Source organism: Vulpes lagopus, chromosome 12, assembly GCF_018345385.1.
Source record: "Vulpes lagopus strain Blue_001 chromosome 12, ASM1834538v1, whole genome shotgun sequence".
Classification (NCBI taxonomy): domain Eukaryota; kingdom Metazoa; phylum Chordata; class Mammalia; order Carnivora; family Canidae; genus Vulpes; species Vulpes lagopus.
Window position 1 is genome coordinate 27724354 of NC_054835.1, and position 14323 is coordinate 27738676.

The 14323-nt window shown below is 38.3% G+C and overlaps 1 protein-coding gene across 1 annotated transcript; it reads right to left on the reverse strand.

The window, feature by feature from the left end:
* Window positions 1-2989: 2989 nt before the first annotated feature.
* SMG8 (SMG8 nonsense mediated mRNA decay factor) lies at window positions 2990-8078 on the reverse strand. Its single transcript, XM_041727217.1, has 4 exons — window positions 6298-8078; window positions 5459-5604; window positions 4317-5189; window positions 2990-3903 (listed from the first exon to the last, which is right to left on the reverse strand). The coding sequence occupies exons 1-4, from the start codon at window positions 8054-8056 to the stop codon at window positions 3706-3708; spliced, it is 2976 nt and encodes a 991-aa protein (XP_041583151.1). The 5' UTR covers window positions 8057-8078; the 3' UTR covers window positions 2990-3705.
* Between the last annotated feature and the right edge of the window lie 6245 nt (window positions 8079-14323).

Below are 14323 nucleotides of genomic sequence, written 5' to 3' on the forward strand. Positions count from 1 at the left end.
ACTATTAGACTTATGGGATACCTTAAAGGTAAAATAAATAAGAAAATTCAAGATAAATTGTAATTATTCTCAATAACTTATTTATGTGTCCGTTAGGAGCTTTATATATATACTTTTTAAAAAAGATTTTAATTATTTGATAGTGAAAGAGAGAGAGAGCACAAGCAGGAGGGAGCAGCAGGTTGAAGGGAGAGGGAAAAGCAGGCTCTCTGCTAAGCAGGGAGCCCAACATGGAGCTCCATCCTAGAACCCTGGGATCATGACCTGAGCCAAAGGCAAATGCTTAATCAACTGAGCCACCCAGGTGCCCCTATATATATACTCTTTACTCCTTACAAACACCCTTTGTGATAAATAGCGATTATCATTACTATTTTATTAATTTATTCATTCATTTATTTACTTAACCATTGCCATTTTAGAGAAAATAATATTCAAGAATTAAGTAAATTATCCAGGTTTCTTTTTCCTTTTTTAAAGATTTATTTATTTGAGAGAGACAGTGAGTAGGAGAGGGTATGGACAGAGGGAAAAATCCTCAAGCCAACTCTCCCTGACAACCACAGAGCCTAACCTGGGGCTGGATCCTAACAACCCATCAGTTCATGACCTGAGCCAAAACCAAGAGTTTGTATGCTCAACGAACTGAGCCACCTGACTTGTCCAGGTTTCTTAAGCAAATAGAATCTTTTTTTTTTTTTTGGCTTCAATCTACGATAGTATTATTTTACACAGGAGAAAATCTGGAATGAGAGATGGTATAATATAAAGATTCAATACAGTTTGGAGACAATTAAGAAACTAAGACTTAAAAGAAACTAATACTTTTTGGGGTATCATGCCCAATTTTTCTGACATTAAAAACTCACCCATTCACATGTTTTAGACCAGAGTCAAATACGCAGTTGAAGGAACTGACATGCAATTTTCAATTTTATATTTTTTAAGAAGGCAGGACATAGGAAGAGTACAGCTTTAAAATCAGAGTACTAGGGGATCCCTGGGTGGCTCAGCGGTTTGGCGCCTGCCTTTGGCCCAGGGCGTGATCCTGGAGTCCCGGATCCTGGAGTCCTGGGATCGAGTCCAGCGTCGGGCTCCCGGCATGGAGCTTGCTTCTCCCTCCCCCTGTGTCTCTGCCTCTCTCTCTCTCTCTCTGTCTATCATAAATAAATAAATAAATCTTAAAAAAAATAAAATAAAATCAGAGTACTCAATTTATTTATTTATTTTTTTTTTCAGAGTACTCAATTTAAATTACGACTTTGCTATTCCCTATCTATGCAACCTTGGACAAATTATTTAACCACTTGAAACTTTAATTTCTTGATCTACAAAATAGATTTATCTTGAAATGTTTTGAAGATTTGAGGCAATGTATCCAAAATGCTTAGTAAAGTACATAACAAGTGGACATTCATGAAATAGCTATTATTATCCTATGCTATTCAATAAAGGGTAGCTATTATTTTTGTGAATCAGTATTTCCTAGCCCCATTTTCCTATTTTCTTTGTTTAACTGTTTCTTGGAAGATTTTGTTTGTTTTTCTACTAAGATACAGATTCCCTGTTTAAGTAGTATAGGGCAACATGACTTTAAACCAACATGTGAAGCCATTTTAAAAAATCAGAATAATGTAATTTACATGACAGAAAGATTTATCATATTAGTCCTTTAAATAATAAGCACTCCTTGAATAAGATATAATGCACTTCCTAAAATTCTATACAACTTTTCATAGATACAACAGACTTACCAACAGACTAAAGGATATCCTGTGAAGTCCCTTCTGACCTAGTGATTCTTTAAAAAAAATCATTTTGAATCATCTGCCTATATCTCAACAAAAAGAGAAGCATCTGCTAAGCAAAGACAATGCAAGTGCTGCTACAGAACAAATATGACTTCTTTAAAATCACTTTTGAAATTGGCTGAATAAGGTTTATATTACTGATGTGAAAGGCAGTAAGCAATACAAATTGTATAGTCCATATTTCTCCAATGCAACACTCTATAAACCAATTTATGAATAAAAACATGAAGTTCTGCAATTGTCTTTTAAGCAGGCTATAAATACAAATAGCGTAAAACTTTGTATTTGAAAACTACAGAAGTTCAAATTAGGATGGCTTCTGTCAATAAAAATAATGAAGGAAAATCACGTTCTCATTTTAGCAGGAATATAAAATTGTTCCATGTAAGAATGACATCAAAAAAGAAACAAAAAAAAGTCACAAGTTTTCTCTTTCAACACCTTATCTGTTCTTACAAACTACTTTGTTACAGTTCCTTTAACCTACAAATTTACACAACCCTTATTCAAGTCTCATAGGCTAGTAACAAAGCAAAACAAGGGTACCTAAGTATCTCAGCCAGTTAAGTGGCCAGTGGTCGACTCTTAGTTTCAGCTCAGAACACAATCTCAGGGTCATAAGATCAAGCCCCAAATCAAGCTCTGGGCTGAGCAAGGAGTCAGCTTGTCTTCCTCTCTGACTCCCTCTGCCCCTTCCTCCTCTGCCTAAAATAAATAAATAAATCTTTTTAAAAAACCCTAAACAGTCTGCTCTCCTTCTCAGGCTCCCTCTGCCCCTACCACCTCCCTAAAAATAAATAAGTTAGTCTTTAAAAGGAAAAAAACAATCAACTATTAATATATGTCCTACAGAGCAATCTAGTTGTATTTTCCAAATGCAGTGCAATACTTGATAAAACAAACTAAGAACCATGCTTAGTACAAAAAGTTAACCGTGATTGTTAAAAAAATGATATACAAGGAATGAAAAATTAAAAAGGATGAAAAGTAAGGATGGGATGCAAGAACATAGGTTAATTTCCAGAATTGGAGTCCCACGTGGGTATAGAGATTACTTAAAAATAGGGGCACCCAGGTGGCTGAAGGGTTGAGCATCTGCCTATGGCTCAGGTCATGATCCCAGGGTCCTGGGATCGAGTCCCACATCAGGCTCCCTGTAGGGAACCTGCTTCTCCCTCTGCCTATGTCTCTGCCTCTCTCTCTGTGTCTCTCATGAATCAATAAATAAAATCTTAAAAAAATCTTTAAAAAAAATTTTTTAAAAAGTTTTCGTTCAGATAGCATTCATTCAAAATATGGTATCTCTCAAATTTAAAAAATGAAATAAAATTAAATTAAAAAAATAAAACATGATATCTCATCAGTCCAAGAATAAAATAGTAAGAACAAAACAGTCTAACTTAGGTACCAGAATTGTGAGCCAAACAATATAGGGCTTTTTTTGCAATTACATCTTCATACCATTACCAGATAATCCACTGGATGATCTTATTTTGAAGATAATTTCAGAAGTGGCATCTTAAGGAAAATCCCAGCTAAAATGTCATTTTAACCAAAACAAAGTTTTGGCTCAACATGATTATGGAACATTCAGTTATGATAGAAACATGTTTTATCATGGACAGTGAAACAGAAACAAAATACAGGTATCAACCAGGTATTTTATGTCCTTTTCTAGAAGAACCAATGTTTATTAGCAAACTGCAGGCCCATTTACAATAAATATCAATAATATCATGAAATAATGGAACAACTACTGTCCTAATACTGAACTCCTGTAACCAAAGCACATTTTGGATTCAAGAAAACACAGCATACATATACCAAAACAAAAACAAACCCATACACACCAAAACCAAACACCAGCTTTAAGACTGAACTGGCTGTAAAACACTCATTGGGTTACTGCTTTAAGAACTCCACGGAGCACCTTGTAACTCATTAACTGCACGTTTTCCTTAGGAGGGAAACAAGGTCCTCTCTCAGTTACATATGCATAAGGAAATCTCAAAACCCAGAGGCCATCCGGTGGAAGAGTGATTTCTTGTTTTTCTGGGTAGAATACTGGACAAGGTGGTGGGCCTGGCTGAACCTGAAAAATAAAGATAATGTACTTACTTTTACATTTTTCAGTAAGAAACACCTAAAAGATAAATGCCTAAACAAACAATAGGTTCAAAGACCATATAAGATTAAGAAGGTAATGTATACTCTTAACTCTAATGAATACTCAGTATTACATTATTTAGCCTCAAACAGTATCCTGCTTTTCTATAGATTTTTAACTTCAAATTCTGCCTTTGAACTAAACAATGTGAATTGATGGTGTAAACTAGTAAACACGCGATTTATTTTCAAAGAACTAGAATATTAGACATACAAGATATTTAAATTTTAGACCTGTTTAGTGAAATAATTACTTTGATATTATATTGTACTTTTAAAAAACAATCAAAACAAGCATCAACATTTTTGTTTAAGGATGGAAAAGGCTGTATTTCTTACCTGGGGCATTAGTATTATCTGCAAAGGAGCATCGGGAACTACAACAAAAAGCCTCATAAGTTGAGCATAATGTGGTTTTAGCCCTCTACCCTGAGATGATGACAGAATATATAAGGGCATATCACTATTCAAGGCTTTCAAAGCAGACTCCTTTGGTCCACTTCCCATTACTTTCATTACTTTGTCAGGCCCTGAGCACATAAACCTTCGACCTCTAGAGTCCTCATATTCAAAGCCCACAAATGCTCGAGCTATGTCATCTCTCCGTCTTCCTCTTCCTGTTACAACTGCACTTCTCTTTCCAGGAATAGCTTTATTTGGAGCAGGCCAAGAATTTGTGTCTAAGTCTCCTTCATCTTCGGCTCTAGTCCTGATGACAATGTCCCAAGGCATAAGATAATTTGTTCCTGGAATGAAGCCCTGTTGGTCTAAACCTGTATGAAAGTTATAAGACTTAGCAGGGCCTAATTTAACCAATGACCAGCTGGAGAATTTGGGTAGGAGACCTTTAGGGCAATTTGAATGCAGCATGCCTGGGAGATACTCAACTGTAGATGCCTGTCTATCAACCAAATTTGGTCTCTTCTCAGTTTTTACTTCTCCTTGACCATGAACTTCTGGATTATCTCCTCCTGCTTGTGGATCAGCTGGATAGGTACCTAAACTATCTGTGGATTGGCCTAAACTCAAAGCTAAACTCAGACTTGTGCTCTCTCCTTGGGTTTGAGGTTCTTTTTCTTTAAGTTTATCAGCATCTGCATCTGGAGGGGCAGGAGAAGATTCATTTTTGGCAGGAGCAGGATCTGGAGTACTTGGTTCAAATACTGGGAAATTGATATGATCCAATTTTCCACAACATTTTTCTTCCAGAAGCTATACAGGAAAAAAACAAAGTAAACAAACTTGTGAACTTTTCATTTAAAATAACACACTCTTCACTCTAAGAAGCAAGGTTAACAATGAATGGGTAAGTAAATATATATAAAGAACCTTCCCTTGTCTATATATCACATTCCAGTCTCATTTACTTTTCTACATATTTTGCATCTGAAAATATGTATTTTTACTTAAATTGTAGTTAACAAAAAAAAGGGGGGGGGGTGGGAGGAGGAAAAAGAGAAAGAAAAAAATGTAGAGACTACCTGATAGAAGTCATAGTTAGCTGCCTTGATATCAAAGGGATCATCTCGAGGTGCTTGTTTCCTTCCACAGTTACAGGCACCAGTAGATCGAGCTCGGCTATTGTGATACAACACCGGAGGATTTCTATCGGCCTCTGGTTTTTCTCCTGGAAAATACAATTTCATACACACAACACAGAGTCAAATTTATTTTACATTCTACACATCTAACCCCCCAAATTTTCCAAACAGTTCTTTGGAAGGGAGAAGGGAAAAAAAAAAAAAAAACCATCAAAAACACAAAACCTTGCCTAAATACACACACACAAGAAGCAACTGAAAATACATAAAATGATACATATTTTCAACCTAAAGTCTTAGGTTTTCTAAGTAAATTTTATTTTCATTATGGTGACCTTGCATTTCATCGTATTTTTTTTTTAGTTCAACAAAAACTCCAAGGTAAAAATGTGAATATGTAATTTCTGAACTTTATATTGTTTAACAGTTTTCATTTACCAATTTCCTATCGTTCATCCTTTAAATACAAGAAAATAATTAGTAGTCATAGCTGTTACTTTCTTTTTACAGCAAGAGAGAAAACTTAAATTTGATGCAACTGAATTTCTGTAGGGCTCTTTAAAAAATATCAATACATAGTGAACAGCCTCTCTTAAAACAAAAATAAAGGGTTGCCGGGCTGGCTCAACCAGTGATGTATGCATCTCTTGATCTCAGGGTTATGAGTTTGAGTGCCTTTTTGGGCAAAGAGATTACTCAAAAATAATAATTTAAAAAACCCACAAGAATAGAAACACAGCTCAATTCTGATTTCAAAATGCTGAGAAAATTTTAGCTACCTGATTTAGGTAAGGAGTGAAATTTATGTACACAGTGCTGATCAGTTAAACTCCTCTCCTCACAGAGCTGATGGCCATTGCTCCAAAACTTGTAGCAGTCCTCATGTAACTGCATGGCATATTTGTGAAAGGCTGGACCCCTAGCATGTTGACTGTACACTCGAAGAGCCTGAGCAAGCTGATTCTTATGGACAGTCATTGTGTAATTATGAGGCAAATTTGACTGATAGGCACTATGGGCCATGGGTAAAGCTTTTTGGCACCGGTTTTCTGAGAATTTGGTGTCAATATCCAAAAACCCTTCCAAGACTTTAATACTGCTTAAAATCTTAGATGTTAGCTCCCCAGTGGGAGACCCTGGGTCTTCCTCTTTCCCATCAATAGCTACTTCATACAGTTTTGAAGCTGCTGAGATCCACTTCTGATAAGTGGGAAGTTCAAAATGGGAAGGCTGTGGGTTCCTGCCCACACTGTCATCAAAACCTTTCTTGCTTAGGACTAGCTCCACATGCTGCCACAGAAATTCCCGAAGAGTGAAATCCACTAGCTGCCCGGAAGAACTGGAACTGCTGCTGTCAATGTGGAAAGAAAGCTGTTGTCGGCTATGTTGCCTCATCACCTGGTATCGCCTGGGCCCAGAAAGGGGTGCAGGCACCAGCAAAGATTCTGGGTCCTTGACAGTACAATGACTCCTAAGTTGGTCCAGCAACATGCCTACTGGGTCCTCCTCTTGGCTTCCCGGAACTATGTACACAAAAGCCTGGTTGGCAGGCACAGTAAAGAGGCAATTGATACTCTGATTAGTCAAGACACGACTCTTCCTAAAGATTCTATAGATCTGGTCCTCCAGGGCATGCTGCAGTCTCCTTTTAGGAGAATGCTTCTTGGGCTTGTCTGGATGAGCTGGGTCTTGGCTCCGAGGGGGTTCCACCTTGAGGGCTCCATTGAGTTGAAAAAGGAAAAGGAGTCTAGGTGGGCAAGGTCGGCAATTTAGCTTCCAGTCTTTGCCAACTGGGCAATCCTTAATGGCCGTTTTCAGGAGGGGCAGTACCTTCTGTCTCAGTCCATCCAGGGCTCTGAATACTCGATCATAAGTGATGTCAAAGGAACAAGTGGGATGGACCAGAAGCAGGATGTGGCAGACGGAGAAAAGGTAAAGGAGACTGAGACACTGCAGTTTTTCCTGATGCTTCCAGAACTCGTGGGCTTCTGCATGAGGTAACGAGAGGCCACCTCCAGCTTCTCCGCTCTGAAGGGCACGACAAGCCCGCAGAAGCTGCGAATTGTCACAGATGGAAGTGAGAAGAAGATAAAGAACTTTGCTTTCCTGACTGTAATAGGCCTGCAGAAGGCTGTAGTCCTGGGAGCCTGGCTCAGTTCGGTTACCTTCAGCGCCCGCTACAGCTCCCCGAACCGACTCCCCGGTCCCCGCCCCAGCGTCTCCGGCTCCACCAGCCTCCCCGACGGCTCCAGCCTCGGTCTTGATTCCAGGCCCTGTGTCCCCAGGATCTTGGTGGCGAAAGAGGGGAAAGACCTGTCGGTCGCAAACCGTGTTCACTAGTGAGAACTTCTCGGAATTCAGGCGCAGGGCGGTCTTGCCGAAGATTCCCACCACGCAGATCTCATCCTCTCGCCAAGGAGGCTCCGGTCCACCAGCCACGCTCCCTCCGCCCTCTGTAGGGGTTCCCTCCGGACTTTCAGAGCCGGTCCAGGATGAAGCTCCCATTAGAAGCTCTCGCAAGCTGACAGGACCCGCCATGGTGCAGAGACTTCTCTAGACTCTTTCCGGTCCGCCCAGAAAACCCAACCGGCTTTCGTCCAATTTCGAAATCCCTCCTCCGCTTCTTCAGTTCCTGGTTTCCTTTCACTTTAGGTTCCGCCTCCCGCTCCTCCTAATTTTCCGCGGGTTCCCTACGGCGATACCGCCCCTTGTTTAGGTTTTTCCTTAGCCGGTGACTGTAGGAATGGAGAGATCAAAGAGACAATTGGAAACGGCTAGTTTGCAGTTCAAGGAATGCAAAAGCACTGCAAAAGAAGCTGGTCAAACTCTTGGAAAAACAGAATAGTGGTTCAGTTTAAACTCTGGAACCTTGCTACAGAATGTGTAGTCTGCAGGTCCACGTGGGAGCTACTTAGAAATGCAGGATCTCGGGCCCTAACCTACCTACACCTACTGAATCACTGCCTGCATTTCAACTAAATCCTAATGTACACAGTTCACAGTTTGAGAAACACAGCTCAAGAGATAATCTGGCAAAGCAAGGTAGGCGAACGGATTTCCTTTCTTGTGTACTTTCCATAAAAAAATTTCATTCACTCACATCAGTGGGAAAGCAAGCCAGTGGTTTTGAAAAGTTTATGGAGTACAAGCTTTAAAAACATAATTTCTCAGTCTCGGAAGACTATATACCAAAATGTTAAAATATATATTAAAATATTTAAAACGTTTTAGAATTTATTCACTTTTATTTCTTTATCCTCTTTTTTTTTTTTTTTTTCGTTTTCTATTTCAATAGACTTTTATTTTTAGAGTTTTAGATTTTAGGTTAAAAAGTTTTAGGTAATCTCTGCTCCACACACGAGCACATTCTCCCCGCCCCCCATCGATATATCCTGTACTAGAATGGTATATTTGTTGCAATCTATGAACCTACATTAATACATCATTATCTCCAACCTCCTGCAACCACCGATCTTTTTACTATCTCCATATTTTTGCCTTTTCCACACTATCCTATGGTTGGACTCCTACAGTACGTGGCTTTTTCAGGTTGGCTTCTTCACTTAGTAATATGCATTTAAGTTTTATCTATTTTTTCATGCTTTGATAGCTCATTTCTTTCTAGTGTTGAAGAATATTCTGTTATCTAGATGCACCATGGTTTATTTACCCATTTGCCTACTAGAATACATCTTAGTTGCTTTCAAGTATTGGAAATTATTATTATTATTATTTTTTAATTTTTATTTATTTATGATAGTCACAGAGAGAGAGAGAGAGAGAGGCGCAGAGACACAGGCAGAGGGAGAAGCAGGCTCCATGCACCGGGAGCCTGATGTGGGATTCGATCCCGGGTCTCCAGGATCGCGCCCTGGGCCAAAGGCAGGCGCCAAACCGCTGCGCCACCCAGGGATCCCCTAAGTATTGGAAATTATTAATAAAGCTGCTACAAACATCTGTATGCAGGTTTTGTGGTAGATGTCCTCTTTTTTATTATTATTTTTAAAGATTTTATTTATTCATGACAGAGAGAGAGAGGCAGAGACACAGGCAGTGGGAGAAGCAGGCTTCACGCCTGGAGCCCAATGTGGGACTATCCAGGGCCCCGGGATCACACCCTGAGCTGAAGGCGGACCCTCAACCGCTGAGCCACCCAGACATTCCTCTTTATTATTTTTTTAAATTTATTTTATTGAAATAGAGTTGACATACAACATTACATTAGTATCAGGTGTCCACCATAGTGATTAAAAAATTGTATACTTTATGAAATGCTCACCATAATAACTAGTTACCATCTGTCACCATAGTTCTTACATTATTTTTAAATTTTATTTTATTTATTTACTCATGGGAGACACAGATAGAGAGGCAGAGACACAGACAGAGGAGAAGCAGGCTCCATGCAGGGAGCCTGATGTGGGACTTGATCCTGGGACTCCAGGATCGCATCCTGGGCGGAAGGCAGGCGCCAAACCGCTGAGCCACCCAGGGATCCCCAACATTATTATTTTTTTAAAGATTATATTTATTTATTCATGAGAGACAGAGATATAGGAAGAAGGAGAGGCAGGCTCTCCTCCAGGAGCCCGATGTGAGACTCTATCTCAGGACCTCGGCATCACTACTTCAACCACTGAGCCACTCAGGTGTACCTATTACAACATTATTGACTGTCTTTCCTATGCTGTACTTTTCAATATCTTTTATTTTCATCTATTTTCTAATTTTTCTGCAATGAACACTTTCTCCAATTTCTAATATTGAACAATTCTTTCTTGAAATGTGGAAAGCCTTAACTCAATATTTGATTTAGTTGATTGGAGTTTTGAATGGTTAGATTTTATTTTTAAATACTTTTGGCTTTAAGATAGAAATGGAATAGGGGTGCCTGGGTGGCTCAGTGGTTGAGCGTCTGCTTTTGGTTTAGGTCATGATCCTGGGGTCCTGGGATCGAGTCCCACACTGGGCTCCTGGCAAGGAGACTGCTTCTCTGTCTGCTTATGTCTGCCTCTCTCTCTGTTTCTCAGGAATAAATAAATAAAGTCTTTTTTTTTTTTCGGGGATCCCTGGGTGGCGCAGCGGTTTAGCGCCTGCCTTGGGCCCAGGGAGCGATCCTGGAGACCCGGGATCGAATCCCATGTTGGGCTCCCGGTGCATGGAGCCTGCTTCTCCCTCTGCCTATGTCTCTGCCTCTCTCACTCTCTCTGTGTGACTATCATAAATAAATAAAAATTAAAAAAAAATCTTTTTTTTTAAAGATAGAAATGGAATTAGAGAATTTGTTTTTAATGAGTTCTTACTTGGGATGTCAAATAATAACAAAATAATAATAAATACAGATAATTTACTTTGTGTTTGGCTCTGTGTTAAATCCTTATCAAGAATTGTCTCATTTAGGTATGATCTTACTTATATGTGGTATCTAAAAGAACCTAGGTCATAGAAATGGAGAAAAGCCTGGTGGTTGCTGGGCCAGGGGGTAGAGGTACAGATATGGGTGAAGGTGGTCAAAAGGTCCATATTTCCAGTATTAAGTTCCAGTATTCACGTATAGCATGGTGACTATATGTATTAATACTGTCTTGTATATTTGAAAGTTGCTAAGAGAGGCGCCTGGGTGGCTCAGTTGAGTGATGGACTCTTGATTTTGGCTTAGGTCATGATCTCAGGGTTGTGAGACTGAGTCCCACATTGGGCTCTGTACTGGGCATGGAGCCTGCTTAAGTCTCTCTCTGCCCCTCCCCCCACACCCCCCTCAGAAAAAATAGTTGCTAAGAGAATACATCTTAAAAGTTCTCATCGGGGCACGTGGCTGGCTCAGATGGTAGAGCATGGCACTCTTGATCTCAGGATGGTGAATTTGAGGAACACATAGGTGGCCCAGTGGTTGTCTGCCTTTGGCTCAGGTTGTGATCTGGGGTCCTGGGATCAAGTCCTGCATCAGGCTACCTGTGGGGAGCCTGCTTCTCTGTCTGCCTATGTCTCTGCCTCTCTCTCTGTGTCTCTCATGAATAAATAAAATCTTAAAAAAAAAAAAAAAAAGGATGGTGAATTTGAGCACCACATTTGGAGTAGAGTTTACTTAAAAAAAGTTCTCATCACAAAAAATTATAACTATACACGATAATGGATATTAACTAAATTTATTGTAGAAATAGTTTTGCAGCATATACATTTATCAAATCAATATGTTTGCCTTAAACCAATACAATGTTATATGTTAATTATGTCTCAATAAAAATGTAGGAGGGAAAGAGTCATTTCATATAATTCTCAAAGGAAGGATGGAGCCCTAAGTCATGGTGGTGATATTTTTAATAAATTAAGCTATACTTGGCTTCTCAACCAACTCTTAGTTACTAACAAGAATTCAGAAAGGAGTTGCAATGGGTTTTTAAACATATTTTTAAAAATTTTGTCTATTTGCTTTTTACTTGTTCCCTTCTCTGCTTTATGTGTTCAGAGCCTAGGTTTTTTTGAAAATCCAACTTAAATGAGAAATTCTTGGGATGCCTAGGTGGCTCAGCGGTTGAGCGCCTGCCTTCAGCTCAGGTCGTAATCCCAGAATCCGAGATCCAGTCCCGTATCGGGCTCCCTGCAAGAAGCCTGCTTCTCCCTCTGCCCATGTCTCTGCCTCTCTCAGCCTGTGTCTCTCATGAATAAATAAATTAAATATTAAAAAAAATAAAATGAGAAATTCTCATGTTTATCAATATAAATTATATTGTGATCCTCACCATGTATACTATTTGCTATGTTTATTTTTAATTTTTTAAAAAGATTTTGTTTATTTATTCATGAGAGACACAGAGAAAGGCAGAGACATAGGCAGAAGGAGAAGTAGGCTCCCTCTGGGAAGCCCAATGCGGGACTCGATCCTGGACACCAGGATCACGTCCTGAGCTGAAGTTAGATGCTCAACCCCTGAACCACCCAGGTGCCCCAATTTGCTATGTTTAGTATGTGACTTTGCTGATATAAAATCATCTTAACAATTCTTTGATTTATAAATCCAGGCAAAAAAGTGTATATTAACGATAAACATTGTACAGATTTCCCAAATAAAGTGTTGAAAAATCAAATAGAAAAGAGTCTCTTGAAGAAAACAGGAGCAACAAGATCTCTCATACTTTGTTGAAGGGACTATGGATTGGTATAACTACTTGGAAAACCAGTTTGACAGTTTCTAGAAAATAGTATCTAGAGTGTTCATAATGGCATGCATGATTTATAAAAGCCAAAAACTATAAACAACCCTAATTTCCATTAACAATGGAATGAATGGTAACTATATTCATCCAGTAAAAAGTAAGTGATCTGTGGCGCTACACAATAACATGGTTAAATCTTAAAAATAAATGTTGATTGAAAGAAGGCAGAAGTAAGGTATATAATATATGATTCTATTTATATAGGTCAAAAGCAAGCAAAATAAGCCATAGCATTTAGGGATGTATACTTAGAGAATAAAAGCAAGGAAATATTTACTATAACAAGCAAATCAGTAGTTACTCGTGTTAGAGGAGGGAGATAGGGCTTCTAAAGACATTTATAATGTCTTTTTCTTTCTTGGTGGTTACATAAGCATTTGCTTTATGATGTGTTAATTTATGTATTATGTACTTTTCTGTGTTACGTTTCTAGAAAAAAATTAAATGAGGAAAAATCAAAGGTTTTTTATTGCTTTATTTAAAAACATAACCAGATGTACTTTGGTGTTTATATTGTCTGGTTGTTATTCAGTCTGAAAATAAACATTGGAAGTTTATAATTAGCAACAGTTAAATGAAGCCATAGCATTTACAAGATTCTCGAATGGGTACAGTATAAAACCTGTCATAAAAATTAGTAAAATACACAAGATAAAAAACATTTTAATACTGGTACAATGGCAATAGCAGCTTTATAAATGTTTATATATAGGATTTCTAGAGCATTTTTTAATGAACTTTTTCAATGATCAAATCATCAAATCATTTAAATTGAGACAATACATGGTGGTTTATTAATATAATAAGCATTATAAATGTCCCATAAAACATTGTTACAAATACTCAAATGTTTTATTTTCAGTGTTCATTCCCTTTATTTTTTTTTTTTTTCTCCTTTATCCTTATATAATATAAATGTAGCTAGGAAGGTTTTTTTGTTTTTGTTTTTTTTAAACTAGAAGCAGGTATGTTTCTTAACTTTATTATCTGTTTAATTTGCATGCATAAATGTGTCTATAAATATAAATGTGGGTCTCATAAGAACAAAACATGGTCCCCAGGTCTGCTTTCCAGTCTGCTCACTTTCCACAACACTTTATTTGGCATCTCAAAGCAATATGTATCTGTGGAGATATAGGCACTTCTGGGAAATTACTAAAATATCTTTTTTAGCTTATGCTAAAATGATGCTATTTCAAGGATGTCATCTGTGTAGCTGCTTCCTATCAGGCTAGGAAGTTCAGTGACAATCTGAAACACCTTATTTCCTATCCATGTGCATCTGTGATCCTTATTCTTGGAACTGCAGGGGATCAAAGCTAATACTGCACCTCCAGTTACAGGAACTCACCCTAATCAGAGTTCCCCTTCCTCTATGATACTTAACACATTAGTAATGGAGATCCTGACTGAAGCTATAATTGTGTCTACCACTAAGTAGACATGTCTGACAAGCTAGGAGTTCCCAGAAATACTTGGCAACTTTGTAGAGGACTGACTGATAGGGTAACCAGCCAAAATATAGAATGTCCTGTTAAATTTGAATTTTAGATAAATAATGAATAATTTTTTAGTATAAATATATAACTCC